At 39.2% G+C, this 27,136-nt stretch overlaps 2 protein-coding genes across 3 annotated transcripts in view; one reads left to right on the top strand and one right to left on the bottom strand.

The window, feature by feature from the left end:
- The window catches only part of LOC114047322 (MORN repeat-containing protein 5-like), a 54,092-nt gene extending 43,603 nt beyond the window's left edge, over nucleotides 1–10,489 (bottom strand). Inside the window, exons 1-5 of one of the 2 annotated variants that reach the window (XM_027868104.1) lie at nucleotides 10,417–10,489; nucleotides 8,743–8,890; nucleotides 5,869–5,980; nucleotides 1,856–1,987; nucleotides 1,121–1,297 (exon numbers count right to left, since the gene is read on the bottom strand). In XM_027868104.1, coding sequence (XP_027723905.1) covers nucleotides 1,290–1,297; nucleotides 1,856–1,987; nucleotides 5,869–5,980; nucleotides 8,743–8,890; nucleotides 10,417–10,463 — 447 coding nt within the window. In that variant the 5' untranslated portion in view covers nucleotides 10,464–10,489 and the 3' untranslated portion in view covers nucleotides 1,121–1,289. Of the gene's footprint in view, nucleotides 1–1,120; nucleotides 1,298–1,855; nucleotides 1,988–5,868; nucleotides 5,981–8,742; nucleotides 8,891–10,416 lie in introns of those variants that run through there. The other variant, XM_027868103.1, reaches the window with a different exon arrangement.
- Nucleotides 10,490–10,635: 146 nt separating this feature from the next.
- Nucleotides 10,636–25,199, top strand: LOC114047090 (NADH dehydrogenase [ubiquinone] 1 alpha subcomplex subunit 8-like). The gene is made up of 4 exons (XM_027867802.1): nucleotides 10,636–10,785; nucleotides 14,748–14,911; nucleotides 20,560–20,725; nucleotides 24,929–25,199. The coding sequence occupies exons 1-4, from the start codon at nucleotides 10,735–10,737 to the stop codon at nucleotides 25,064–25,066; spliced, it is 519 nt and encodes a 172-aa protein (XP_027723603.1). The 5' UTR covers nucleotides 10,636–10,734; the 3' UTR covers nucleotides 25,067–25,199.
- Nucleotides 25,200–27,136: the final 1,937 nt, after the last annotated feature.

The raw sequence follows: 27,136 nt of genomic DNA, 5'->3' as shown, positions 1-27,136 counted from the left end.
CTCACACTAACCCTATGAAGAAGGTGCTATTATTATCTCTATCACACAATTGAGGAAACTGAGGCAGGAAGAGACTAAGTGACTTGCCCAGGAGTCACAAAGCTAGTAAGTGTCAAAGGTTGGAGTCAGATATTCCTGACTCCAAGCTCAACCATCTATATGCACTGTACCACCAAACTGCCTCTGTCCAGCACAGACTATAAATAGAAGAGATTCCCTATGGCTTATGAGGTCCTCCAGATAGTTTTACTTGTAGATTACATTATGTTGTTTTTATCAAACCATAAAGCATTTCTGAGCCTCCTAAATGACTTTCAAAGTCATTCAAAAGAATTTGGTTTGATTAGATAATGACTATGACCTAGATTATGAAATGCAGTAGTATGAACAGATCATGGAGCTATTCTATTGGTAGCTATATCTTTGCAACAGACAATAAGCTGAACACAAAATTGAATAGGAATAAGAAAACAGATTGACTAGATTTTATTTGGAAAATTCCACTGTGCTTTCAATTACCCCAAGCTTTTCCCTGAAACAAAATTCCTACTTTTTAACATTAGTATTCTCTTGATGAAACTATATAGCTATGAATCATAGAAACAGTAGAATCTAGGGGGCAGCTAGGTGGCGCAGTGGAGAGAGCACCAGTCCTGGATTCAGCAGGACCTGAGCTCAAATCCAACCTCAGACACATGACACTTACTAGCTGTGTGACCCTGGGCAAGTCACTTAACTTCAACTGCCTCACCAAAAAAACAAACAAAAAAAAAAACCCCAACCCCCCACCCCCCCAAAAAACCCCAGTAGATTCTCTAAGGAATCTAATTCAATGAAATGTAACAAATATTTATGAAGAGGCTACTATGGGGAGAGCAAGGCATTTCTGGTTCCAGTGATACAAAGACAAAAAAGTAAGAGTCCTTGCCCTTACAGAACATACATTCTACTAGTAGGGACACAAGATACACAATAGTAACTAAATATAAAATAGTATAAACTAACATGCAGAGAAAAAGAGGACCACTACATAGGGAGACCAGGAAGGGCCTTGCCCAGCAAGTTTCTGACTTGTGCCTTGCAGGGGACAGAGGCTGTTAAGTAACAGAAGTGACAAGAACGGCAGCCCACACGGGGGATCCACTTGTGCAAATGCATTGAGGTCCAGGATGGAAGTCATGATTAGTGGAGAAGTGGCAGCAAGTCTGACTGAAATGAAGAGTCCAGTAGGTCACTCACAAAGCCATGGATGGACAGATGGTTATAAAATAGGCTGTAGCTTATTGTCTTCAAAGAACTGTGCACAAGAAACAGCATAAAGCTTGTCATCAAAGATATGTATAGCTAGAAAAGAATGTGCAGTAGTTATGGAGTAAGGGTGAAGAAGAACAAACGGCAGCTCGTGGTCTGCACCCACAGCCACACGCTATCAGGTGATGTGAAGGAAGGCTGTCGGCAATGTGAATGCCCCACTGAGGGAGTGCCATAGGATATGGAGTGGAGGGTGTGTGAGCTGTATGTATCACGGAGGAAGTGATCACATTGATAAGATCATAGATCTACTTCAATATTAAAGAACAAGAACACTCTATAACTTTAACATTCTAATAAATGTTTGTTGAATTGATGGCCATACTTTAGGGATTAGTAGAATTTTTTTTCTGGACCTGTAATAAGAATATGAATATTCCTTTTCATATATGCAGTTGTGCCATATAGGTTGTGTAGATATTGGATGAGTGAGCTGGTATAGCCATGACTTAGGTAGTCATTTTTTTGTTTTTGCCTGCAATAATCTTCCTATCCTTTGCCACGAATGTACTTATGGATAGATGGGAAAAAGAAATGAACACACCTGCATTTCTCAGGAACCGCTTCTTGTAGTCTCTGATCACCCTCACTTTTGGGTCATAGAACCCATCTCCACAGTCGTAACAACCATCAGGAATTTTTCGAGGTGGATCTATGTTGGTGAGCTGAGAAATACCTGAAAAGGACACAACATGATTAATTCACTGTAACAACTGAATCAGACAGCCAGATTTACAGCACACAGTACATCTGTTATATGGTCCCTTTGGTTCTAGCATTTATGTTCTTCTTTCTTCCCCCTAAGCTTTAGTACTCTGTGTCCTAGTCTCTTTTGGTTCAGATATTCTATTACTTTTATAAGATATCAGGAGGAAGTCGCTAAATAGGAGGGAGCATAATTGTTGTAGAGGACAGTGCAAAGTCATTGAGATTGCGGCTAGAAGATAAAGGTTCTAATTATTCATTATTTATTCAACTGAAACTCCAAAGGTACCAATGATCTCTTAATTGTCAAATCTAATGCCCTTTTGAAAATCTGTACTGCATTTGACACTGTGGACCACCATCTCCTCAATACTTATTTCTTTCTAGGCTTTCACGATTCTGCTCTCTCTTGGTTCTCCTCTTAGCTCTCTCCGTCTTTTCTTCTGGTTCTCCATCCATGTCCTGTTCACTAACTGTCGCTTTCTTCCTAACTCTAACCCAGTCTCTCTTCTCTTTTCACTATATACTGCCTTATTTGATAATCTCATCAACTCCCATGGTTAAATTATCATCTCTATGCAGATTCCCAGTCCTATTTAACTAGTCTCTCCAGAGTTTCAGTCCTACACCAACTGACTTAGAAATCTTAAACAGGAGGGTCCATAGCCATCTAAATCAGACCTCATTAGCTTTCCCCTTCAAATCCTTCATCCTTCTGAACTCCCTGATTATTGTAGAGGAACCTCCATCCTCCCAGTCACCCAGGATTGCTACCTCAGTGTCATCCTTAACTCTTCTCACTCATTGACCACATAGGAATCTGTTGCCAAATCTTGTCATTTTTCCTGTCACAACATCTCTCATTTATGCCCTCTTCTCTCCTTTCTCTTCTGTTTGGCATTTAAAGTTTTTCATAATCTGACCCCTTCCTACCTTTCTAGTCTTCTTACACTTTTTTTCCTTCACACACCCTGTGGTCTCTCTATATTGGCCTACTTGCCATTCTCACACACAACACTCCCTCTCCTGTCTCTTTGTCTTTGTACTTGTCGTCCCCCATGTCTGGAATGTTCTCCCTACTTACCTCCCCCTCTTGTTTCCCTGGCTTCAAGATTTGATGCAATGCTGCAGGAAGCCTTTCACAGTCTGTATAGCTGGTGCTTTTCCTACCTTTCTAATCCACTCTGCATCTCAATGGAACAAGATGCCTCTCCCAGGATAAACTCATCACCTCTAATCTAATCATCACATCACATCAAGCCTTGAGATTTCACAGCTCTCAGATTGGAGGGATGGAGGGCGCCAATACTTTCCTTTATAGAGGGCAGGACTTGGACTTCACTTGGTATCTGCTGCTCTGCCTGGTTTCAATTCTAAAGATCCAGAACACCCTTCCTCCCCACCCCCACACCCTTTTCAGCTTCCTTTCTGTGTTATCTTTCCCCATTCGATTATAAACTTCTTAAGGGTAAGAACTACACCTAAAGACTCCAGCTTCTGGGATAAGAACTCACTATTTGACAAAAACTGCTGGGAAAACTGGAAAAGAGAATGGCAGAAACTAGGCATAGACCAAAATCTCACACCATATACCAAAATAAAGTCAAAATGGGTTCATGCTTTGGATATAAAGGTTGATAATATAAGCAAACTGGGAGAGCAAGGAATAGTTTACCTGTTAGATTTAGGGAGAACAGAAGAATTCATGACCAAATAGGAGATAGAGAACATTATGAAATGCAAAATGGATCATTTTGATTACATTAAATTGAAAAGTTTTTGCACAAAGTCAATGCAACCAAGATTAGGAGGGAATTAGAAAACTGGGAAAGAATTTTTACAACTAGTATCTCTGAAAAGGACCTCATTTCTAAAATATATAGAGAATTAAGTCAAATTTATAAGAATACAAGTCATTCCCCAATTGATAAATGGTCAAAGGATATGAACAGGCAGTTCTCAGATGAAGAAATTAAAGCCATCTATAGTCACATGAAAAAATGCTCTACATCATTATTGATTAGAGAAATTCAAATCAAAACAATTCTGAGTTACCACATCACACCTATCAGATTGGCCAACATGACATAACAGGAAAATGACAAATGTTGGAGAAGATGTGGGAAAACTGGAACACTAATGCACTGTTGGTGGAGTTGTGAAATGATCCAACTATTTTGGAAAGCAATTTGGAACTATGCCCAAAAGGCTATAAAAATGTGCATACCCTTTGACCCAGCAATAGCACTTCTAGGGCTGTATCCCAAAGAGATCATAAAAATGGGAAAACGATCCACATGTACAAAAGTATTACAGCAGCCCTTTTTGTGGTGGCAAAGAATTGGAAATTGAGGGGATGTCCATCAATTAGGGAATGGCTGAACAAGTTGTGGCATATGAATGTAATGGAATACTATTGTGCTATAAGAAATGATGAACAAGCTGACTTCAGAAAAACCTGGAAAGACTTGTATGGTCTGATGCTGAGTGAAGTGAGCAAAACAAGGAGAACACTGTTCACGATAACAGTCATGTTGTGCAGATGACTAATATTAATAAACTTAACCCTTCTTAGCAATACAAGGATCTAAGACATATCCAAAGGCCTCGTGATGAAAAATGCTATCCACATCCAAAGAAAGAACTATGGAAGTTGAATGCAGATCAAAGCATCCTATTTGCTATTTTTTTTTCTTCTGCTCTGTTTTGTTCCCTCTTTCTTGTGGTTCTTATTCTTCCTTACAACATCACTAATGTGAAAATATGTTTAATAGGAATGTATATGTATAGTCTATATCAGATTGCACATTGTCTTGGGGAGGGAGGCAGGAGGGAGGGGGAGAAAAATTTAAAACTCAAAAGCTTATGGAAGTGATTGTTGATAAATCAAAATAAATTAATAAAAATAAAAAAGTTTAAAAATTTTAAAAAAAACTATCTTTCTTTTTGTATCCACAGAGCTTATATTGTGGGTATATAGTAGATACTTACTCAATGTTTATTGAATTGGATTGAATTCCTAAGGTGACAATCTTTTGTGTATATAGTTTATATGTACCTAGTTTCCATGTTGTCTCTCCCTTCTGGGAAGGGTCTATTTTTGCCTTAATTTGTATCCTCAATAGGGAGCATAAAACTTGACACATAATGAGTGCTTAATAAATGCTTTTTGACTTACTTACTAGATATATCTGTAACCTCAAGCAAGTCTCTTTACCTCTTTGGGCCTCAGTCTCCTTATTTATAAAATCATGAATACAGTTATCCCTTCCACAACGTGGGGGTTAGGGGAGTGGCACCCTCCCCCAAAACCCAGAGATATGGAAAATCCCTGCAAAACTTTTTGGCCCTCCTTTCATACCAGAGAAGAAGTCTGAATTATTTCTTTTTCTTTTATGGGTCCTTATCATATTGTTGTAAAATCTGCGTTAAGTATTTGTCATAGGCTCTGTGTTGTCTGCTGGACTTCGTGTGGTCATCTGAGGCTTCCACAAAACTCCCCAAAAATTCCCATTTAATTTCTTAAGACAATCCGTAATATATCAAAACCACAATGGGGAAAAGTTGCGATGTGGAAGGAATAACTGTATATTTATACTACCTAACTCTCACAGTTGTTATTAAGATGATGCTGTGTTAACCTCAAGATACTATAGAAATGGGAATAATTATCATATTGGAAATATTTTCCTGTCAAGACTATCATAAACATTGCTTACACTGTTGATGCTCTATTATTATCTTCTACTCTTTAGTTTTACCTCAACAAACTTAAAAACAAATCTATTGTTTTTCCCCAACCCCCATCCTCACTCAGTTTCTAGATTATACAAAGGAAAATAATTTTTGTACCTGCAGGCTTCAGACCTTCACAGATTTCAGTGTAAAATCTTCTGTCATAGCCATCACAGTAATGCCATTTATTTTCCTTGTATTTTAGGCCATCAGCAAAGGTGTATTTCCCCTGAAAGAGAAGTCATATGCCTGTCTAATGAATCTGAGACCTGGGGAGTAAGTATTCATCTTTGGGGTCTTGAAAAGGATGGTGTCAAAGGAGGAAGGGCAGGGTCACTGATGAGGAAAGCCAGTCTGCAGTTGGAGAAGCATATGCATAAAGATGACTTCCAAACCTACACTCTCTCCCATGCTCCAGAATTATATCTCAAAGTACATACTAGATACCTCCACCTTGATGCCCCGCCTACACTTCAAATTCACCATACCCCAATCTGAATTCAATATCTTCGCCCCTACAACTTATTTGACTTCTAACTTTTCTATTTCTATGATACCACCACTTTTTGAGTTACCCATATTAAAACCAGTCATTTTTTTAAACCTTTCTTTTTCTCTTCCCCATATCCATAGCCACATAGTCACTAAGTTCTATTGATTCTATATCCACGTCTTTTACATCAATCTGCCCTTTTCATTTCCACTATTCCCATCCTCATTCAGACTCTCATTACTTCTTGTCTGTTCTATTTGAACATCCTTCTTATTTATTTGTCTTCTGCCAGTCTCTTGCTTCCTCTATATACTACTGCCAGATTTATCTTCCTAAAATATAGATCTTATCATTTCACTCCCCTTCAAAGCCTACCTCTCCCTATGGAATTCATAGAATAATAGAAGTCATTTAGTTCAAAATCCTTAGCCTCACTCTTCACAATATATCTTCAAACTACTTTTCCAGACATCTAACACACCTATCTTGATTGAATACTTAATGTTCCCTGCACATGCTGTCCCATTCTTTCTTGCCTCCATATCTTCATTCATGCTGCTCTCAGGACAAGGTAACCCTCATTTTCTAGTTTGCCTGTTGAAAATCTATATATCTTTCCAGGCTAATCATAAATACTACCTCCTTTAGGAAGCCTTGTCTTTCCCTTCTGAATGCCTCCATTACTATTTGTCCTTCTCAATGGAATTTATCACATTTTGCCTTGCATTAGCTATTTGTATCCATGTCTTATCACCCCCACTGGCCTGTACGTTCTTTAAAGGGAGAGATCAGAGGTTATTCACCTTTGGACCTCTGCTCCTCACCCCCTTCTCCCACCTACTCACCAGTGCCAAGCACAAGGCTTTGCAAATGGTGCTCACCATTTGTGGGTTGTTGAATGATGATTCTTATCTAACTTTTAGCTTCATTTAAATTATTTATACAAAGATATACTTAAATGTAATCAAAGATATATTCCAGAGCTTATTGAAAGGAGGGAAATTCTCAAATATACATAATAAAGACTGAAAGGGAAGATTTAGGGGACTCCAAGCATAGGAGTATATCCTCTCAATCAAAAAACTCTTTTGTGGTGCCTATTACATTTATCATTTCAGTAGGTTCACTTGTGTCTTGGAAAGAGCATTGGATTTGCAGTAAGGGACTTCAGTTTGAATCTTGGTTCTGACACTTACCAGCTATGTGACCTTGTGCAAGGTTATAGGATTATAGAATTTAGAGGTAAAAGGGACCTTGGCTGTCATCTAGTTCAATACCTTCATTGCTTTGATAAGGAAATTGAGAACTAGAGAGTTCAAATAATTTGTCTGAGGTCATATAGGCTGCATAGTATAGTGGAAAGAATACTGGATTTAATATTAGGTGACCTCAAATCTCAGCTCAGTTATTTACTACTTGTGTGACCTTGGGGAAGTCACATAACCTCTCTGATCATCAATTTCCTCATCTGTATCTACTAGATGAAAGCTCTGATACTTAGAGTTTGAAGCTGAGGAAGGGGATACAAAGATGTGTAGGATATGACCCTGCCCTTAGGAATTTCAATCCCATGAAGGAGACAAAATTTATAAACAAATGGCTATAACATAAGACAGAATGTGATAAGTGCCACCTAGAGTACCAGAGTGCTGTGAGCATTCAGAGAAGGGAGGACTCAAATTTGCCTGGTGAGATTAAGAAAGGGAAGACTTCCTGGAGGTGATGGCATTCAAGATGGGCCTAAGATGAAGAGGTTTTCAAGAAACAGAAATTCAAGGAGGAAGGGTAAAGGAATAGGTGATCTTTTAGCTCCCTTCCTTGTATAAATCCTAAGTAACAGAATCAGGATTCACAACCAGGTCTTCTGACACTCTCCATAAGCCTCATTTTCCTCATTTGCAAAATGAGGCAGTTAGGTGATTCAATAGATAAAGCACTGGGTCTAAAGTCAGGGAGACCTGAGTTCAAATTTGACCTAAGATGCTCACTAGATGTGTGATCTTGGTCAAGTGACTTAACCTCTGTCTGTTTCAGTTTTCTCAACTGTAAAATAGGGATAATGATAGTACCTACCTATAGGGTTGTTAAGAGGATAGGAGATAATATTTGTAAAGTGCCTATCACATAGTAAGTGCCACATAAATGCTAGTTATTGTTAGTAAAATAGGGACAAAAATCTTTGCATTTCCTATCTCGAAAGGTGATTATTAGGAAAACACTTTGTAAACATTAAAGCACTGTAAATATGAGCTATTATTTTTTATTATCTTTGTATCTCTTGAAGTTGGTCTTTTATATGCACAGAAGTTATATGTACCCTTTGAATACAATTATTTCATAAATGCTTGTTGGCTGAATTAATGGGTGTTGAATAAATCTTTTTGAATGAGTTAATGATTAAACTGTGTACAGTAGAGAAAGACAAGGCTTTCTATTCAAGGGCCTCTGTTCTGGAAAGGACTAGATTCCTGTTATGTCTCCTGGAAGAAGCTGAGTACCTTTATGATTCTTCCCTTTTCCCATGTGGCATCATATTGGCTCCCATTAGGAAAGTACAAGGTTCCTTTGCCATGAAACATTCCATCTTTCATTTCCCCTTGATATTTTGTTTCTGTTGGGAGAATGTACGAGGCCTGGCCCTCCATCCTGTTTTAAGGAAACACACAGAATTTCATGGAATATTATTTACAATAAGAAAAAAACTGGAAACAAAATGTGTGGGGAACTGGAAACTGGGGAATGGCTACACATACTATGGTACATCAATGTAATGGAATTTTCCTGGGCTACAAGAAATGACAAATATGAAGAATTTAATGAAACAAGAGGAGTCTTATATGAAGTGATAGAGTCAACAAAGCAGAATCAAAAGGACAATAAATATATTACAACTACATAAATGAATGCAACTTCAAACAACACCAAAACTCAGATGAAGAACAATGGACAATGTTGAAATTAACTTGTAAGGCATAAGCTCATTCTTTTAATACACAGAAAACTACTAAAATGTAAGGTTGCATGTAATTACCACTATAATCACTCATTTATGTTGTTTTACCTGTTTGGGGGAGACTTTGATATTGTAAAATTCAATTACGAGTATTTGGGGGTTTTAAATTATATAATATGGCAAAACAAAATTCATCAATGAAAATTAAAAAAAAATTCACAGAGTTCTAGAAATGTTAGCACTGGAAGGAACTTTAGAACCAAGAATGTTAGAGATGCAAGTCTGAGATCATAAAACATTCAACAATAGAATGTAGAAAGTTAGGAGATGGAAGGGGTGTTAGAATACAAAATATTAGAATGTATATTGTTATACCTGAAATAGATCATAGAACATAGAATATTAGTGCTAAATAGGACCTTTAAACATAGCACATAAAAACACAGAACACAAAAAGAATGTTAGAAATTAGAACCAGACTGTTAGACTCTAGATAAGACTTGGATAATATAGAACATTAGAGCAGCCTTAGAGATAAATATCTCCTAACTTTTTTCATTTAACAGATGAGAACTGAGGTCCAGAGAGGAAAAAGTGATTTGGTGAAAGTCACACAGCTAGACAAAAGCAGAGCTTGGAAAATTGAGGTTCATTCCAATTTACCAGGGTACCTCTCCATAACATGTGAATTTTTTTTTTTGTTCATAACCTCAAAAATTGGAAGGGTGGGAAGGCAGTTTTTAGTCATGTTGTACCAATGTAGGTAGAGACCAGTGTCACAACGCAGTGTCTCCATTTTCTCAACTTCAAAATGAAGAGTTGGTCCTTTCAGCTCTGACCCCGTCTACGATGAGTCTGGCAGGGGTTGTGGGGAGAGTGTGCTTCTGTGGAGACGTGGGATTACAAAATTTGACAGGCTTGGAGGAGATGTGTTAGGACATGACAGAGGATGGGCAGGGGAAGGGAGCGCCAATCAAGTCACGATATACTATGTGGCGAGGGAGGCGCTGTCGCGACAGGGCAGGCTAACGGATGCGCAGTTAGGATTAACTGGGCCCAGTCGTCGGGTTGGCCTCAAGACACCGCAGTGGGACTTCTTGTTGCTATCAGGAAGGCACAGCAAGGCTGGGGCTGGGAGGAATTGTCCTTTGATTCTTCTCATTCCGCTTCCATCTTCTCGCATGGCTACTGCCGTGTGTTTACAACGTTCCTTCCTTACCTTCCATGAACAAATCCACCAAAGTACTTGCTGCCGGTGTACTGCATGGCGTCCGCTCCCTTCACATCCAGGCCCAGCCACTGTGTACAGGGCCCTCACTATAGCAACCGGTCTTGCGCATGCCCCGTCGCCCCTGAGGCTCCAGCCCTCCATTGCGCTTGCGTGCAGCCCCGGGTAACGGGCTGAGCGACGGCCTGTTCCTGCGTCTGCGCATGCGTCACTGCGGTGCGACCCGGGAGCAGAGTCCGGGAAAGGGGAGTTCAAGGAGATCCGGGGTAGAGCCGGCCGTCTTGGGCCCCGTGCGCTGCTGCCGCCGCCATGCCAGGTGTGGTGGAGCTGCCCGCCTTGGACGAACTCAAAGTGCAGGAGGTGAGGCCCTGCTCGCGGTGAGCAATTGACGGAACAGCGGCCCGAGTCCCGGCCCTGCACCTTCCAGGCCTGGCTCCTCTCAGCGCGTCCAGGAGCCCCTTTAGGCCGGCCCCCTGTACCCCCCACCCCGGCCCAGGATTCTCTTCCCTGTCACCCCATTGTCTTTCTATTCATCCCACGTTCTCTTCCAAGTCACCCCATTCTTCTCCCTGTAATCCCCATTTTCTTCCTATTCACCCCTGCATTCTCTTATTAGTCACTCCCATTCTCTTCCTTGTCACCCCCGTTCTTCTCCCTGTCACCTCCATTCTCTTCCCTGTCACCTCCATTCTCTTCCTAGTCACCCCCACATTCTCTTCCTGGTAGCCCCCATTCTCTTCCTAGTCATGTCCACATTCTCTATACAATTATCCCCCCATTCTCTTCTTGGTCGCCCTCATTCTCTTCTAAGTAAGTAAATTACTGACTGTATTTTACCAAGGAATTGTCCCTCATCATACTTTCTACCTCCCCTACTGGGGCTTGACCTCCCTCCACCCCTTACCTTTACTTTCTGATGATCACCTCTTCCTGGGCCAGATTTGGGAGACCCTTAAATGGCTGCACCTATTTATTACATGGGGGCAGCAGTGGCTTTCCCTGTGGGGCAGGCTCTCCCACCTCAGTTCACTCCCTAAACACCTGATTGTTGATCCCTTCTTTCCAGTTATCTTTCCTTCAACTCTCTGCCAGACTTGAAACCTTCCCCCCCTCCCATTTTCCACCTAGAGTGTTCCTCAACTCCCTTGGACCTTATCTTTCCACCTCCTATAAGTGGAAAGCCTATGGTCTCTGCCATTCCTTTCCACTCCTTTTGATCCTCTTTAGTCTTTCTGGATCTAAGCACAAGCCCATATTTGTGACTCCTGAGGAATACTCACTGTCAGTGTGAGGCACTGTCACCAGTCATTTTACTTTCTCTCTGTCCTGATGGTGTCAGTTAGACATGTCTGTGTCCTGAACTTAATGAGGGGCCTATGCTTAGCCTCAGGAGAGTCCTTTTAGCTTTGGGCAGTTGACAGACATCTCAGACTCAATAGTTGTCACCTGAGTCCTGTAGCTTGTAACCAGTAAGTAGCCAGTAGCAAAAGTTGGGCCCAGGAACCTAGGCATTATGGTTCTATTTCTAGCTGCTATGGATGTCGGCCTGACCTTGTCTGCACTATGTTGGAGTGGAAGGAACCCCAGAATGGGAGTTAGGAGAACTCTGTCAGTATTCCCTTGGCTAATTCAATAACTGTTTGACTTTGTCAGAGCAGGGACAGAGTATATGTGTGCTCTAGGCAAGATTTGAAAATTGCATACCTAATGTGTTGGTCAGTTTTGCTGAACTTTATTTCTTTGTCTAAATTTTTTTGTTAGAAGGGATGGTTCATTAGATAAGTGGTGGGGGGAGGAGGAATGTTTAAAAGTAAAGATGATGCAAAAACAAAAGATATCAATATCCTGATGAAAGTATGAGCTATCACTAGAATATATGCCCCTTGATTTGTCACTAAATAACTTTTTCAGGATTGTGGAAAGAGAGGTTTTCTGGCATGAATGTAAGGGGTTTTTTGTTTTGTGTTTTGTGTTTTTTCTTGGTTATGTTTTATTTTGGGGGGATTTGGTTGAAAACTAGAACTGTGATTTCATTAATAGAGGGAACTTTTAGGTGAGGAAACTCCCTCTGTCAATGCTGGTGTGCACATTCTCTTCAATTTATAGCTTTAGAGAGTTGGACTGAGAGATTAAGGACAAACAGGTTATTAGATGAAGCCTGAATTTGAACCCAGGTCTCAAAAAGCATTGTAAAGCACTGTGAGGACAACAATCTCTCTTATTTAAATTTTGTGTTTCTCCTGACACCTAACCCAGTGTTCTGCATACAGTATACCTTTAGGTGAAAATGAATAAATTAATGAATGACCTACTTTTTAACCCAGTAGAACTTGGCAGTCAGATTGGCATTTGTCTGAATCCTAACACTTACTAGCAATGTGGTTGTCTTAAATAGGGCACTTAAAGGTCTCTGACCCTCAGTTTTCCCCATCTGTACCTCTGTCAACAAGATGAGGAGAGCTTCACTATCTATCCACATCAGAGGGTGGTTGTAAGGGAAGTGTTATCTGAAATCTTAGTTTTGTATACTTGTGAAGTGATATTGTTATTATGAGAAATTAATTGGTACATATGAATACTTAAAGAATACATATAAATACTTAAAGACTTTTCGGCCAACAAGAATCTATTTTGGAAAAAGATACTGAATAAATGTGTGAGGATAGTAAATAAACAGCTGTTAATGACTTTCAATTCAATAAATGTTTGTTGAGTACATGCTATGTTCAAGGTCCTGAGATAAATGTTAGGGTTGAGGGGGAGATAAAGTCTGACCTAACCCCTCCTGTCTTCTCCCTCTATGCTGCTTTATTTGATGTCATAGCTCCCATGGATTTAATTACCATCTCTATGCTGATGATTCTCAAATCTGCCTATCCTGCTCAGCCTCTCTGCTTATTTCCAATATCGAATCTCCAACTGGCTTTCAGATACCTCCGACATGATATCCAGTAAACATATTAAATTCAGCATATCCAGAATGGACCTCATTATCTACCCTCCAAATCTTCCCCTGCTCCTGCCTTCCCTGTTACTGTAGGGGAACACCATCCTCCCAGTTCCCTCAGGCTTGAAGCCTAGGAGTCATCACTGTCTCTCACTGATCCCTCCCACCCAATATCCAATCTATTGCCAGGGCCTGTCAATTTCACCTTTGCAACATCTTTCGTTCATACTCCCTTATCTCCTGTGTTACTGCCACCACTGTAGTGCACGCCCTCATTACCTTGAACCTTGATTACTGCAATAGCCTGCTGGTGTTATCTGTCTCAAGTCTCTTCCCATTCCAATCCATCCTCTATTCAGCCATGGAAGTGATTTTCCTCAAGCAAAGGTTTGCTCATGTCCTCTACTCAGTAAACTTCTTTGGAGTCCTATTGCCTCCAGAATCAAATACAAAATGTGCTATTTGGCATTCACAGCCCTTTATAACCTAGCTGCCTCTTACCTTTCCAGTTGTCTTATACCTTACTACCTGACACATAGCTATTCGATCCAGTGACACTGACCTCCTTGCTGTTTTTGAATGACACTCTATCTCTTGGCAGTTTATTATTTCCCTATTTATTCCGTATATAGCTTGCTTTGTATGTATTTGTTTGCATGGTATCTTCCGCATTAGATTGTAAGCTCCTTGAAGGCAGGGGTTATCTTTTGCCTCTTTTTGTATCCCTGGTGTTTAGCACAGTGCCTGACACATAGTAGGCACTTAATAAATGTTTATTGATTGATTGATGCTATTGCTTCAAATATAAATATCAGGATTTTCTTCCCTACCAAATATGGCTCATACAAAACTTGCATGTGGCAAATGATTCTGCTACAGTTAGCTTTTAACCTCCTCACCTAGCCTTTACAGGATAAAAAGCATCAGTCCAGTTTGGAATCTGCAGTTGTGTTTCTACTAACTTTTTTTTTCCTCAATATGAATTTGAATTTGTTAATAATGCTGGTTGTCATCTTGTTTCAACTTCAGGTACTAGACTCTTTTCCTTTGGGACCATGATCATTTTTTTTGATCATTTGGGCAATCTATATCTCCTCCCTTACCATCCGTTTTTCACAACAAATCTATTCATAGTTTTTATTGTAGTTTTCTGTAATTATTTCATTATAAGTCCCTATTTTTCCTTTCAAAGAGGTCTTTTAGGGCTGTTGCCTATATTTGGAGGCAGCTTATATTCTGATCAATACAGTCACTAAGATATATGGTAAAAACATCATCCATTTCCTCAAGGAGCTTATAATCTAGTAGCACAAGTATGATTAAGGAACTTGTTTTCGTTCATAAATATGTAATTCTTTTAAAACTTTTCCTGCAGGTGAATGTCAGTTCTGCTGTGCTAAAAGCTGCAGCCCATCATTATGGTGCACAGTGTGATAAAGTCAATAAAGAATTTATGCTTTGCCGCTGGGAAGAAAAGGACCCAAGGCGATGTTTAAGGGAAGGGAAACTTGTCAATCAGTGTGCTATTGATTTCTTCAGGTAAAGATTTCTCTGTGTAAAAATGCCCTGACACAAAAGACCAGTTGGTTAACCAAAATTATTTCACTAAAATGCATACTATGTGAAAAGCATTATGCTAGGTCCTGGGGATACAAAGACAAACTAGTCCCTGCATTCAAAAGGCTTACATTGTACTCTAGGGGTATACAAAGTAATTTGAGACAGGACCAGTTAGTAATGGGGGAATGAGGAAGGGTATCATAGAGGATATGACACCTGAGCAAACCCTGAAGGAAGATCAGAGGATAATAGACTTGGAGATATAAATACTTTATAGGTCATCTATGCCTGAGGTGTCAAGCACCAGCTGCAACACTCCCCTTACTGCCTGAACCTGATTAAACATAATGGGGGGGGGGGGCAGCAGCAACTAGGTGGTGCAGTGGGTAGAGCTCTGGCCTTGGAATCAGGAGGACCTGAGTTCAAATCTGGCCTCAGACACTTGACACTTACTAACTTTTTGCCCCTGGGCAAGTCAACCCCAATTGCCTCACCAAAAAGCAAAAAAAAAAAAAAGTAATTGGGAAATATTTAACAAAATAAAAAAATACAGTAGAACATAGATAATATTAATATGTGGTTTTCTAAGTCAGTATTCCTGCAGGAATCTTTATATATGGTTTGGTGGCCCCGATTTTTGTATGAGTTTGATACCACTGATCTATCCCAAACCCCTTATTTTGCATAGAAGAAAACTGAGGCAGAGACATTAAATAACTTGCCCAAGAATACACCGCAGAGTTGGGATTTGAATCCAGTTCCTCTCACTCTTAAGTCCAAGACTCTTCTGATAGACAGAAATGAAGAAGGTAATGCATTTCAGGTATTAGGAACAATTTGTACAAATTCATAGAGTTGAGAGATAGAACCTCAAGCTTTGGAAGTAGCTGATAAAGTTCAGCTGAAAGTTATTGTTTATAAAGGTTAATAATGTGAAATAAGACTTTAAAATTGTTGTCTTGCTTCATATTGGCAATAACACTCAGAAAAGGCAGCTGCAGAGACAAGTTTTAAAATGAGTGAAGAACTTCAGAGGTGAGACATAGCAATGTATGTATTTTCTCATTGTATTGTCTGTGCCCCTGATAATAAGAGGAATTATTGTTTAATTAATAATATGCTATTACACTAACATTAATACATAAATAGTAGGTTATTATTTTATTGGGTTTAGCAGTTTCCAAGTTCTTTCATTACTGCAGCTCCAGGAAGTATGTAATGCAAGTATTGTCTCTTATTGATGAGGAAACTGTGGCTTAGAAAGATGATTTGTTCATGGCTCAAACCTAGGTTTCTTGACCCTAATTCAATGGCTTTTTCCATTCTAACACATTCATTTGTGAAGCATGGGTAATAAGACCTAAAGAATTGATTTAGGAAAAGCTCAAAATAAGAATTCAGAAATTGGAACTTCTAATTTTTTAAAAGGAGATTCTTACCATAGTAATTTCTTATGGTTTAGGTATACCATGTTCCCATGGTAAAAGTTTTTTTCTCACTTTGTCCCATGGTGACTGAAAGCTTCCTTGGGAGAAAGCCATTAATCCTGAGAATGTCAGGGGCAGAGTTAGGTTGTATAGATTCTAGGGTGACAGGGATGAGCTTGAAGTCATGAATAACTGATTAAAGCTGTCATAAATCATGGAGCTGTAGAATATTAGTGTTCCAAGGAACTTTAGAGACTATTTAGTGCAATCTTCTCGTTTTACAAGTGAAGAAACTGAGGCCCAATATTGACTTAACCACTCCTTTACAATAAATTAGCAGCAGGATCAAGACTTGAAGCTTGGTGTCCTTATTCTTAGCTCTGTACTCTTTCCACTATATTATGAATTTCTGAATTAAAAGTTACATGAGTTCCTTTTTTTGGAGGGGGGCAGGGAGATTCCCTGGATTGACCTCTATCATCATCATCTTACTGTATAGAGGCATACTTTCTATTAAACTTGTTTTGTAAGAAGGTCATTAATACATTGTAACTGAATTTGGTTTTGGTTGCGTATTTGTTACAAGGAATTTTTTTTTCTTTTTCATTGTGAGGAGGGGAGGTAGGAGGAAGAAAGGGCAAGTTTTGTTAGTTGAAATATGTTTAAAATAAAATTTAAAAATAGAATACAACCAAATTCTACATTATATACCTTTATTTAACTGATTACCTAAGAAAGAAACCTGGTAGCCACAATCTAAGGGAGCCCTTGAACCCTAATTTGAGCAACCCTCCCTAGGACCTTTGGTCTGCTTGCCATTTCAGTTGGAAGTTGTTCTTAAGAAATAAATCCCCCTCTTCTCCCTGCAGTTTTACCTCATATCATGTTCAACAATTCAATTAAAAATTTGTTAGCTAGATAGTGCAGAGCACCATACGTGGTTTTGGGGTAGAAAGCCTAGGGTAGGTTCCAAGCATAGAGAATAGTTCATTTTGGGATCATGTAAGGGAATAGCATAAGAAGGTGGAATGGTGCCATACTTGCTAGTTATGTGGTAGCTTTTTGTTCAAGTCTGGTCCATTACATCTCTGAAGTGTTGTGATTATATACCAAGCCCTCCAAAGTCAATTTTATCTTTCAATTAAATTTCTCATTTCACTCAACAGACAATATAGGAAGTCACGCTAAAGATTTTCTGAGCAGAAGAGTGACTTTACTACAACTCTGCTTAAGAATGATTATTTTTGTAGCAGTAAAAAATGGATTGGAGAGAGGGAGAGTGAAGGCAGGAAGACCTGTTAGGAGGCTCTGGTTGTTAGGAAAGGCAACATGATATCATGCATAGAGTGCTGGCCTTAGAGGCAGGAATGGCCTGGTAGCTTTGTGACCAAAGGCAAGTCACTTAACATTTCTAGGCCTCAGTTTCCTCATTTATGTAAAATAGGGATGATAATACCAGTAGTTCTTACCTTATAGGTTCAAATAAAATATTATCTGTAAAGCACTTTACAAACTTTAAGAATCTATGCAAATTAAATGTCAGTTGTTCTGGTAGTCCATGTGAGTGTAATAAAATCTTTCACTAAGGGTGATGGTAGTGGGAATCAAGAGGAAATGATTGTGAGATGTGTTGTTAGCTTGCTAACTGATTAGACGTGAAAGAGAATCGAAAGGGAAGAGTTGAAGATAACCCTAGGTTATAAACAGGAGAGAATAGCAAGTCTCTCCCCATTTCCATCCATCCTCCATTCAGCTGTCACATTGATCTTCCTAAAGAGTAGATCTCACAATGTCACTCCTCTATTCAGTAAACTCTAGTGGCTCCTTATTACTCCTAGAATCAAATATGAAATTTTCTTTTTGGTTTTCAAAGCCCTTTATAACCTGGCCCCCTCCTGGCAACACTGACCTTGCCATTTCTGGAACAAGGTAATCCAAGGTAATACACTGACTGGCTGTCATGCCTGGTATTCTCTTCCTTCCCATTTCTGCCTTCAGGCTTCCCTGGCTTCCTTGAAATCCCAGCAAAAATCACAACTTCTACAGGAAGTATTTCCTAATCCCCTTTAATGCTAGTGTCTTCCCTTTATTGAGTATCTTCAGTTTATCCTGCTTGTGTATGCAGATGCAATATATAGAGATTTATCTATATATGTACATATTTGTATCTATATCTAGATATCAATGTTTTGTTTGTACTTAGTTCTTTTCATGTTGTTTCCCCCATTAGACTGAAGCTTCTTGAGAGCAATCTTTTACCTTTCTTTGTATCCCTAGCACTTAGCATAGTAGCCTGGTTCATAGTAGCCAGTAGCCTTACACATAGCAGGTACTTAACAAATGCAAGTTGACTGAATGAGAGTAGGTGAATGATGGTGCTGAAGGAGCAGATTTTGGACATGTTGAGTTTGATAGTCAGTGGGACGTGAGTCTGAGACTTGGATTTTTCTAGGACCAGCTAATAATCAATACTGTCCCATTTACTGCAGCTAACACCTTCTATATCTAACATTGTTAGGAACAGTGTAATGTTTGCAGGGGGAGGAGGAATTTAGAGACTTTTTCAGTGGTCTTAAATTTTAAGCACCAAAACAGTTTTCCCTCTTTGGGATGGAAGTCTTTCTAAAATAAAGCACACATTTTCTCATAAACAGAATACTTGATATACCATAACCTTTTCTTGATGATCCAGAGCTTTCACTATGTATATTAGTTGATATAGTGTTCTGTAAAACACTGTGTTTAGTGGTCTTGGAATGTACTTTGTGCTTTTGACTTCTTGTGTCTGCTTTTTGCATTATTCCTGTCTTCTCTCTCATAGTCATTGTCATTTCTTGCTACTCTCCACTTGCCTGCTGCTGCTGTAGTTCTCCAAACTCCGTCTTTACCACTACTTAATTTGCTTCTATTCTGCTCTGGTTTTAGGAGTCAAATTAACTTAGTTTATTTGAATTAGGTGTTACAAGTATAAATAGGCTCCTCATGAGGGAGAGAGAGTTAGGGCCTTACTTAACTCTATGGTATCTGTTTTGACTTCTCTGTGGCCTTTTAGGCCAATTTTCTGGTTCTCAGGTGGCTTTCCAATAATAGAACTTACTGCATAATCAAGGTTTTTACAAAAACATCATTGACATAATAGGAGGAGTGTTATATTTGCAATAAGAAGGTCTATGTTTTAATATTTTCACATCTCTGATTCTTTGTTTCCTCATTTTTAAAAACCAAATGACATTTGTATTACTTACTTTTTAAGTTCATTGTGAACACTAATTGGGATAATGTAAGTAAAGTGCTTTGGAAATAATATTTTATACATATACACACTTAAAGATCAGCATCATCATTACTATTATTGTTGTTGCCATTATCTCCCACTTTTATCCCATTGATTTATGTAATAAACATTAATTCAGTGCCTGCTGTGTTCTAAGCACTATGCTAGGGATAAAGAAACAAAAATGAAAACGTTTCTGCCCTCACGGAGCTCACTTGCTGTCAGGGAGGATGATGCTCACAGATGAGTAAGTAGGGTCAGTTGTGAGGATTAGTGGGGAGGGCAAATAGCAACTGGGAGGATCAAGATAGACTTCTTAAAGAATCCAGGTCTGTGTAAAGGCTCCATCTCCAGATGGAGACAGAATATTGTGTAGGTCAGTTTGGCTAGAGCAGAGAAGGTATGAAAGAGGTTTAACATGCAGTAAGCCTGGAAAGGTAGGCTGAAGCCAGATTGTGAAGAACTTAAGTGCCAAAGAAAGAAGTTTTTCTTTTTTTTTTTAAGACATAGTTTGAAACCATTTGAGTTTCTTGAGTAGGAGAATGGATATAGTTAGCTGTGTGGGGGATAGATTGAAGAGAGAAATCATCTTTTGAGTTTTATCCTAGAATGTACTTTACCATCATAAGTCATAGAATTTAAAATTGGAAGAGCCCTTAGATATCAGGTAGGTTCTTTCTCCCACTTAGTTTATAGATGAGGAAATTGATGTCTATAGAAATTAAGTGATATACTCACAGATTACACAGTTACATGGTTAACAGAGATACACAGATAACAGAGCCTAACTTTGAATCCAAGTTACCTGATTTTAAATCCAATATCTTTCTGTTTCACTGTGTTGCCTCTATGCTTTTTCACACACTCATCGCTTTTCTCCCCATTTTGTTTCCCCGTAAGCTAACTTCCTAGTTCCTGCCTTTCAGGAGTATAAAGACACACTGTGCTGAGCCCTTTACTGAGTATTGGACCTGTCTTGATTATTCTGATCTTCAAGAGCTTCGCCGATGTCGCAAAGAACAGGCAAAATTTGACAACTGCGTCCTGGACAAACTGGGCTGGGTGCGCCCTGACTTGGGAGAACTGTCAAAGGTAAAAGACTTGTTGCTTACCTCGTTCTTGAACCAATAGATGGGTAAAGACAGGAGGAGCATCTTGGACAGAAGTAGGGGAGTATGCTCATTGAGGCAAGCTTTTAGTCGTCACTGTAAAGATGATGGGCTTCCTGAAATTCAAGTTTGCAAAACAGAGAAATGAGATCGGATGATTACTTACATTTAAGAAGAATTTTGTTTTATAGAAAGATCCCTTCCCTAGAGTGCTTGTTTTCGGATCCGTTCTGGGGGGAGGCAGGGGCGCAGAGAAGGAATTGGGGCTGCGGTTTAAAGGTAAGAGAAAAAGGGAAGAAAAGAAAAATGAAGCATTAGTAAGATTATGATATAAATCAGTAGGGAAAATAATAGCTTGGTGTGTGGAAAATCAGAAGGCTTGGAGATTTTGCTACTAGCAAATCACTCTCTCTGAGACTCAGTTTCCCAATCTTTAAAATGAGGGAGTTAGAATAAATGAATCCTAATATTCTGTGCTCCATTACTGTCCATTCTAAGATCCCTTCTAGCTTTATCATTGTGGGTTTTTTTGTTTTGTTTTTAGACAATTGGGGTTAAGTGACTTGCCCAGGGTCACACAGCTAGTAAGTGTCAAGTGTTTGATCTGAGGCAGTATTTGAACTCAGGTCCTCCTGACTTAAGGGCCGGTGGTCTATCCATTGCGCCACCTAGCTGCCCCTGTCATTGTGTTTTTAGAATAACTTCCAGCTCTAATATTCTCTACTCTAAGTGTATTTTCCTGTTATGAATTTCAAGACCTAAGTGGTCATCTAGCTTTCCCAATACTAGAAAAATAATTCCCTCTGAAACATACCCCAAAATAGCTTATCCAGCCATTGTATATGCAGACCTCAGAACTTACTATCTCCTGGTTCACCCAGTTCCTCTGAGTATTAGAAAATTTTTCCTCATATCAAACTTAAATTTGAGTCTTTGTAACTACACACAGTGTCTTCTGGGGCTAAGTAAAACAAATCCAAGCCCCCATCACATGACAGCTGTCATAACAACCCTTGCTTCCCTTGCCCCGATCTTTTCTCTAGATCAGGGGTGGGGAACTTGCAGCCTCAAAACATGTGGCCCTCTTGGTCCTCAGGTGTGTCCTTTGACTGAGTCCAAACTTCACAGAACAAATCCCCTTAATAAAAAGATTTGTTTTGTAAAACTTGGGCTCAGCCAAAAGGTCATACTCAAGGACCTAGAAGGCCACATGTGGCCTCCAGACTACAGGTTCCCCACCTCTGCTCTAGATCCTTCATTGTATCCTCATATGGTATAAACCTCAAATGAATTCAAAGCCTGATTGGCCTCTTCTTGATCTTCTTCAGTTTATCAGTGTCCTTCCTAAAATCTGATAGGCAGAACTGAACGTGATATTCCAGTTGTGGTCTAATCAAGGCAGAGGACAGGAAGACTCTTGCCTCCTTATCCCTGGACACAGTTTCTATTAATAGATTGCATTAGCTATCCCATCAGTTGGCTTATGGATCTTATAGGCCACCAAAACTCTTTGGATCTTTTTTCAGACAAACTGTTATCTAGTCATGTTTTCCCCCATCTTATAATTGTGAAAGTTAATGGGGTTTTGTTTTTTTAGTCTCTTCTGAGTTCAAAGATTCTACATTTGTGTATAAGATTCTCCATTCATTTCCATTTAGCTTACATGTTTCCATCTCTTCCACAATAATAGCATGAAAGTTTTTTAGCAAATATTATCTGTGGCATTCCCTGATCTAATAGCTCTGTCAGAAAAAAAAAAAAGAAATTATATTAGTTCAGTATGATCTACTCCTAATGAAGCCTTGCTGGCTCTTCGTAATCACTCCTTTTTCTAGTTGTTTACTAACCATTCCTTTAATAATACTTTCTAGAATTTTATTAGTAATGAAAGTCAAGCTCACTGGCCCAGAGTTAGCAGACTCTTTCTCTTCTCTTTTCTGAGAATTGGGACAACATTTGTACTTCTCCAGTCCTGTGGTCTTTTCCCTGATTTCCACGATCTTTTAAAGTGCATTGATAGTTCAGCAATCACATCTGCAGTTCTTTCAGAATGTGTGATGTATTTCATGTAGGCCAGGTAACCTGAGTTCCTCAAGGGCAGCTGGAGTCTCTCTTACTGTGTCCTTATTTATCTTGGGATTCAACTCCTTATTAGTCATATTTGTTCTGTCTTCCAGCTCTAAAATCATTCATTCAAGAAACATTTATTAAGTACCTACAATTATGTAAATACTGTGCTCAATGCTGTTTGATTCTTCTCCTTGTGAGAGAAAACAGAATCAAATGAGAACTGAGTGGTTCTCTCTGTCATCTGTTATAATCACAAAAATAGCTAATTTTTATGTAGGACTTAAGGTTCAAAGAGCTCTTTAGGGATGTTATCGCATTTGATCCTTGAAACAACCTGGTGACCTAGGTGATATTATTATCATCCCATTTTACAAAAACAGAAACTGAGAATAAGAGAAGCTAAGTGATTTGCCCACGGTCACAGGTAGTATGTGTCTGAGGCAGAATTTGAGCTCATCTTCCTGATTCTGAGGGCTGTATTCTATTCACTACCCTACCTAACTGGACTTTATCCACTACCCTCCTATCGCCTTATCTGCCCTGAGCCATAGTCCTGTCATTTTGTTTTTGATTCTCTTCTATCAATATAGATTATATATACTTTTTCTTTTTTGGTAGGCAGTTGGGGTCAAGTGACTTGCCCAGGGTCACATAGCTAGTGAGTTCAATATAGATTAAAAAAAACCCAAAACTCCCATTCATTTATTTATTTATTTAATTTTTTTTTTTTGAGATTTAGCTCCTGACTCTCCTTATGGGACCATGAGATGCTTTTGTATTCTTCCTCTGTCATCTTCCTTTGCTTCCCTCTTCTGTATGTGGTTTTGTTTTTTTGTAACTTAAGTTAGTTGAGTTCTCTGTACATTCATATCCCTACCCTATTAGATCATACTTGTGCACTTTGAAAGATCTGCTCTCCCTAAAATGTAGGATACATGTCATGCTATTCCTGCCTTCTCCTTATCTATCAAAATCTTTAAGTTTCTATGATTATATTATATGAAACTATGGTTGATACCAAATTTTCTAGGAGCATGTCTATTGTATAAGAGAAGGTATGCCAATGTCCTTTTATGAGGTATGATCTCAAAGTCATTTTTGCTTGGCTTTAGAACTTTGGAAGGATTCTGTCTTTTTGCAATGTTGGTATTTTTCAGTTGCTTCTTAGTTTTTGAGTATATGATCTTGGCACTTGGTAGGAATGCTGCCGGTGTGACCTTGGACAAGTCACCCGACCTCATCTCAAAAATTAGGGGTTTGGACTGAACTGCCTTTAAGGTCTTGTATAGGTCTAAAACTATGATCTTAAGATTGGGCACACTTTGGAAAAGTTTTCCATCCGTCTTTGATTTTGTGGCCAGTTAGATATGTTACCTCCTATGCATAAAACTATCCTGAAAACAGCTCTTAATTCAGGGCTTCATTATAGTTTACAGAATGTTTTCCTCCCCAAACCTTTCCTGGGTTTGTTAGAGTATTGTTATCCCCCTTTTACAGAGGGGGAAACCGAGTATCAAAGAAAAGAAGTTACCTGCTGAGGGGCCCACAGGTAGGTAGTAGGGTGGTAGAGCTCCACCCCACTTTTTTAGACTTCATGTGCAAGTCTCCTGCCAACACACTTGTATGTTCACACAGGTTTAAAGTAGGAGTGGGACTGGAGAGTGAGGGTGGAAAAGAATCAGTAGTTTTCCCCAGAGAAAGCATGTTGTGGTAGGAAAGGCACTGGTTTAGAGTCAGAATACCTGGGTTCTTTTGAATATTGACTATGTATTCATGGACAAATCATTTCATCTTTAAACCTTAGTTTTCTTGTCTCTGTAATAAGGAGATTGGCCTAGCTATTCTTTGAGGTATCTGCCACTTCTGATATTCTGTGCAAAGCTCAGAGTCAGGAGAAACTCTTGTTCAAACCTGGCTCTCACACTGACTGCTTGTGTGACCATGGGCAATTCAACCTCAGTTCCCTTTTCTGTGCCAACTCTTGCATTGCCTGCTTCAGGGGATTATTGTGAAGAAACTACTTTGGAACTTTTAAAGCCCTATAAAAATGGAAGCACCTGCTACTGCACACCTTTCTCCCAAAATTGTCATTTGCTTCTCTTCTTCCCCTTTCCAGGTTACAAAAGTGAGCACAGCCCGACCTCTGCCAGAGAATCCCTATCATTCTAGACCAAGACCAGAGCCAAATCCTGCTTATGAGGGAAATTTGAAGCCTGCAAAACATGGTAGCCGATTCTACTTCTGGAACTGGTAGAAGAAAGAGCTCTATCTAGGGAGCTCATACTCGAAGACAGCCTCAAGCAACAAGTACAGAATTAAGACTCTTGTCCAGCTTCTCTGCAGGACCAGTGGGTCCTTTCCAGGAAAATAAAAAAAAGAAAACCTAATTTATGTGGTTTGGCACTTATTTTATACTGTTTCCTGATTCTTAGGATGAACTAGCTATTTAGTAGAGATTTAAAGGAAATCACTTTATTTTATTATATTTTATTTAACCTTCTGACTTTTTAAGTTGATTTCCCCTTCTCGTTTTTAGGCTTCTGGAGTACTGCTATTTGTATTTCTCTTTCAGGTAGTGGAGGCCATTGTCATGGACTGAAAAGGTCACTGGGCTATGACTCGAGAGACCTGAGTTTGAGTCTCATTGCTTTCATATCTTTGGGGATGTCTCTTCCACTCTCTGATGTGTGAAGAGATGAGGTGACTTGCCAAATGGTACATGGTAGCAAGTACCATTACCAGGATTTGAACCTAGTGCCTTTAATCCAGAAATCCAGTACTTTCCTCACTATACCATGTATGCATTCATCTGGTTGCCAAGTGTCACAACACCATTTGAAGCTGACCCCTTTATGAGTACAGTAATACCCCACCTAAAGTTATTAATGGATTATGGGGGAAACATGACTAAGTGAAAAAAATATTAGAGCAGGCTTGTACTTCTGTCACCACCTTATAAAAACGTAGACAGAGAGCTGACCATTTGCCATTTTGGTGTGGTTGTGTGACTGTTGTGTGACTTGGCAATAATGGGTTTGCAGAGTTAATTCAGGTGAGTCTTATCTTTGATTTTGCCTGGAATTCATCCAAATAATGAATTCACATTTATTTATACTTTCACAACATACTACATGAATATTGAACTCAAACTGCCAGTTGGCTCCAATTTGTGCTTGAAGAATTCTGGAAGAAGACCTGATACCTCCTTGTGATGCAGACATAACTCTGGGTTCTTAAAGGTTCTGACAAACCCTGTGAGCTAGAAAAACTCCAAATACAGGGCAGGCAATAAAATGTGCATACAGAGAAGCTTATCACTAGAGCATTAGCCACTAGGTCAATGACATTCCTGGTGTAGCCAGCTTATGAAGAACCTGTCCTAAGTTGAGGGAGAGTCGTTATGTTCATAGGTCAAGACAGGACCCACACTGACCAAAATTATGGGTGAATTAAAGTATTTCTTTTCATCAGATGCAGTGGTGGTTGGGGAAGGGGATGGTGAGGGATTGAAAATAAGTACAGAGAGGCTTATCAACAAAAGGCAGGCCAACTAGTGAATTTTTTTTTTAGCATGGCAATTTGTGAAGACTGATTTTTTTAAAAAATACTTTCCCCCAATTACATGTTAAAATAATTTTAACACTTTTTTTAAAAAAAGTTTAAGGTTTCAAATTCTGTCCTTTTCACTCTCCCTGAGATGATAAGCAATCTAATATAGGTTATACATGTGCTATCATGTCAAACGTTTCTATATTAGTCATTTTATATAAGAAGACTTGAAATAAAAAGAAAGTGAAAAATAGTATCCTTTAGTCTATTCAGACAATATCAGTTCTTTGGAGGCAGATCGTATGTTTCATCATGAGTCCTTTGGGGTTGTCTTAGATCATTGTATTGCCCAAAATAGCTACGTCATTCACAGTTCATCATACAATATTGCTGTCACTATTTAATGTTCTGCTCGTGTCACTTTGCATCAGTTCATTTAAGTTGAAGACATACTTTCTTTTTTTTGGTTGTGAGGCAGTCAGGGTTAAGTGACTTGCCCAGGGTCACACAGCTTATAAGTGTCAAGTGTCTGAGGTCATATTTGAACTCAGGTCCTCCTGACTCCAGGGATGGTGCACTATCTAGTGCGCCACCTAGTTGCCCTGACCAATACTCTTAAGGAAGTGTGATTTACATTGGTAAAGGGAGGACTCGTAAGTAGAAAAGCACATTGGCTTAGGAACCGGCTTGATCCAGCTCACAAGAGGAGATTGCTAACATTTTCAGTGTTAGAATATATACCTCGGAAATTGGCAAATGCTAGGAATTGAGACTT

Source organism: Vombatus ursinus, unplaced genomic scaffold (genome assembly GCF_900497805.2).
Source record: "Vombatus ursinus unplaced genomic scaffold, bare-nosed wombat genome assembly UNPS02014786.1, whole genome shotgun sequence".
Lineage (NCBI taxonomy): Eukaryota > Metazoa > Chordata > Mammalia > Diprotodontia > Vombatidae > Vombatus > Vombatus ursinus.
Note: the sequence above shows the minus strand (reverse complement) of the source record. Positions and strands in the feature narration are given on the sequence as shown.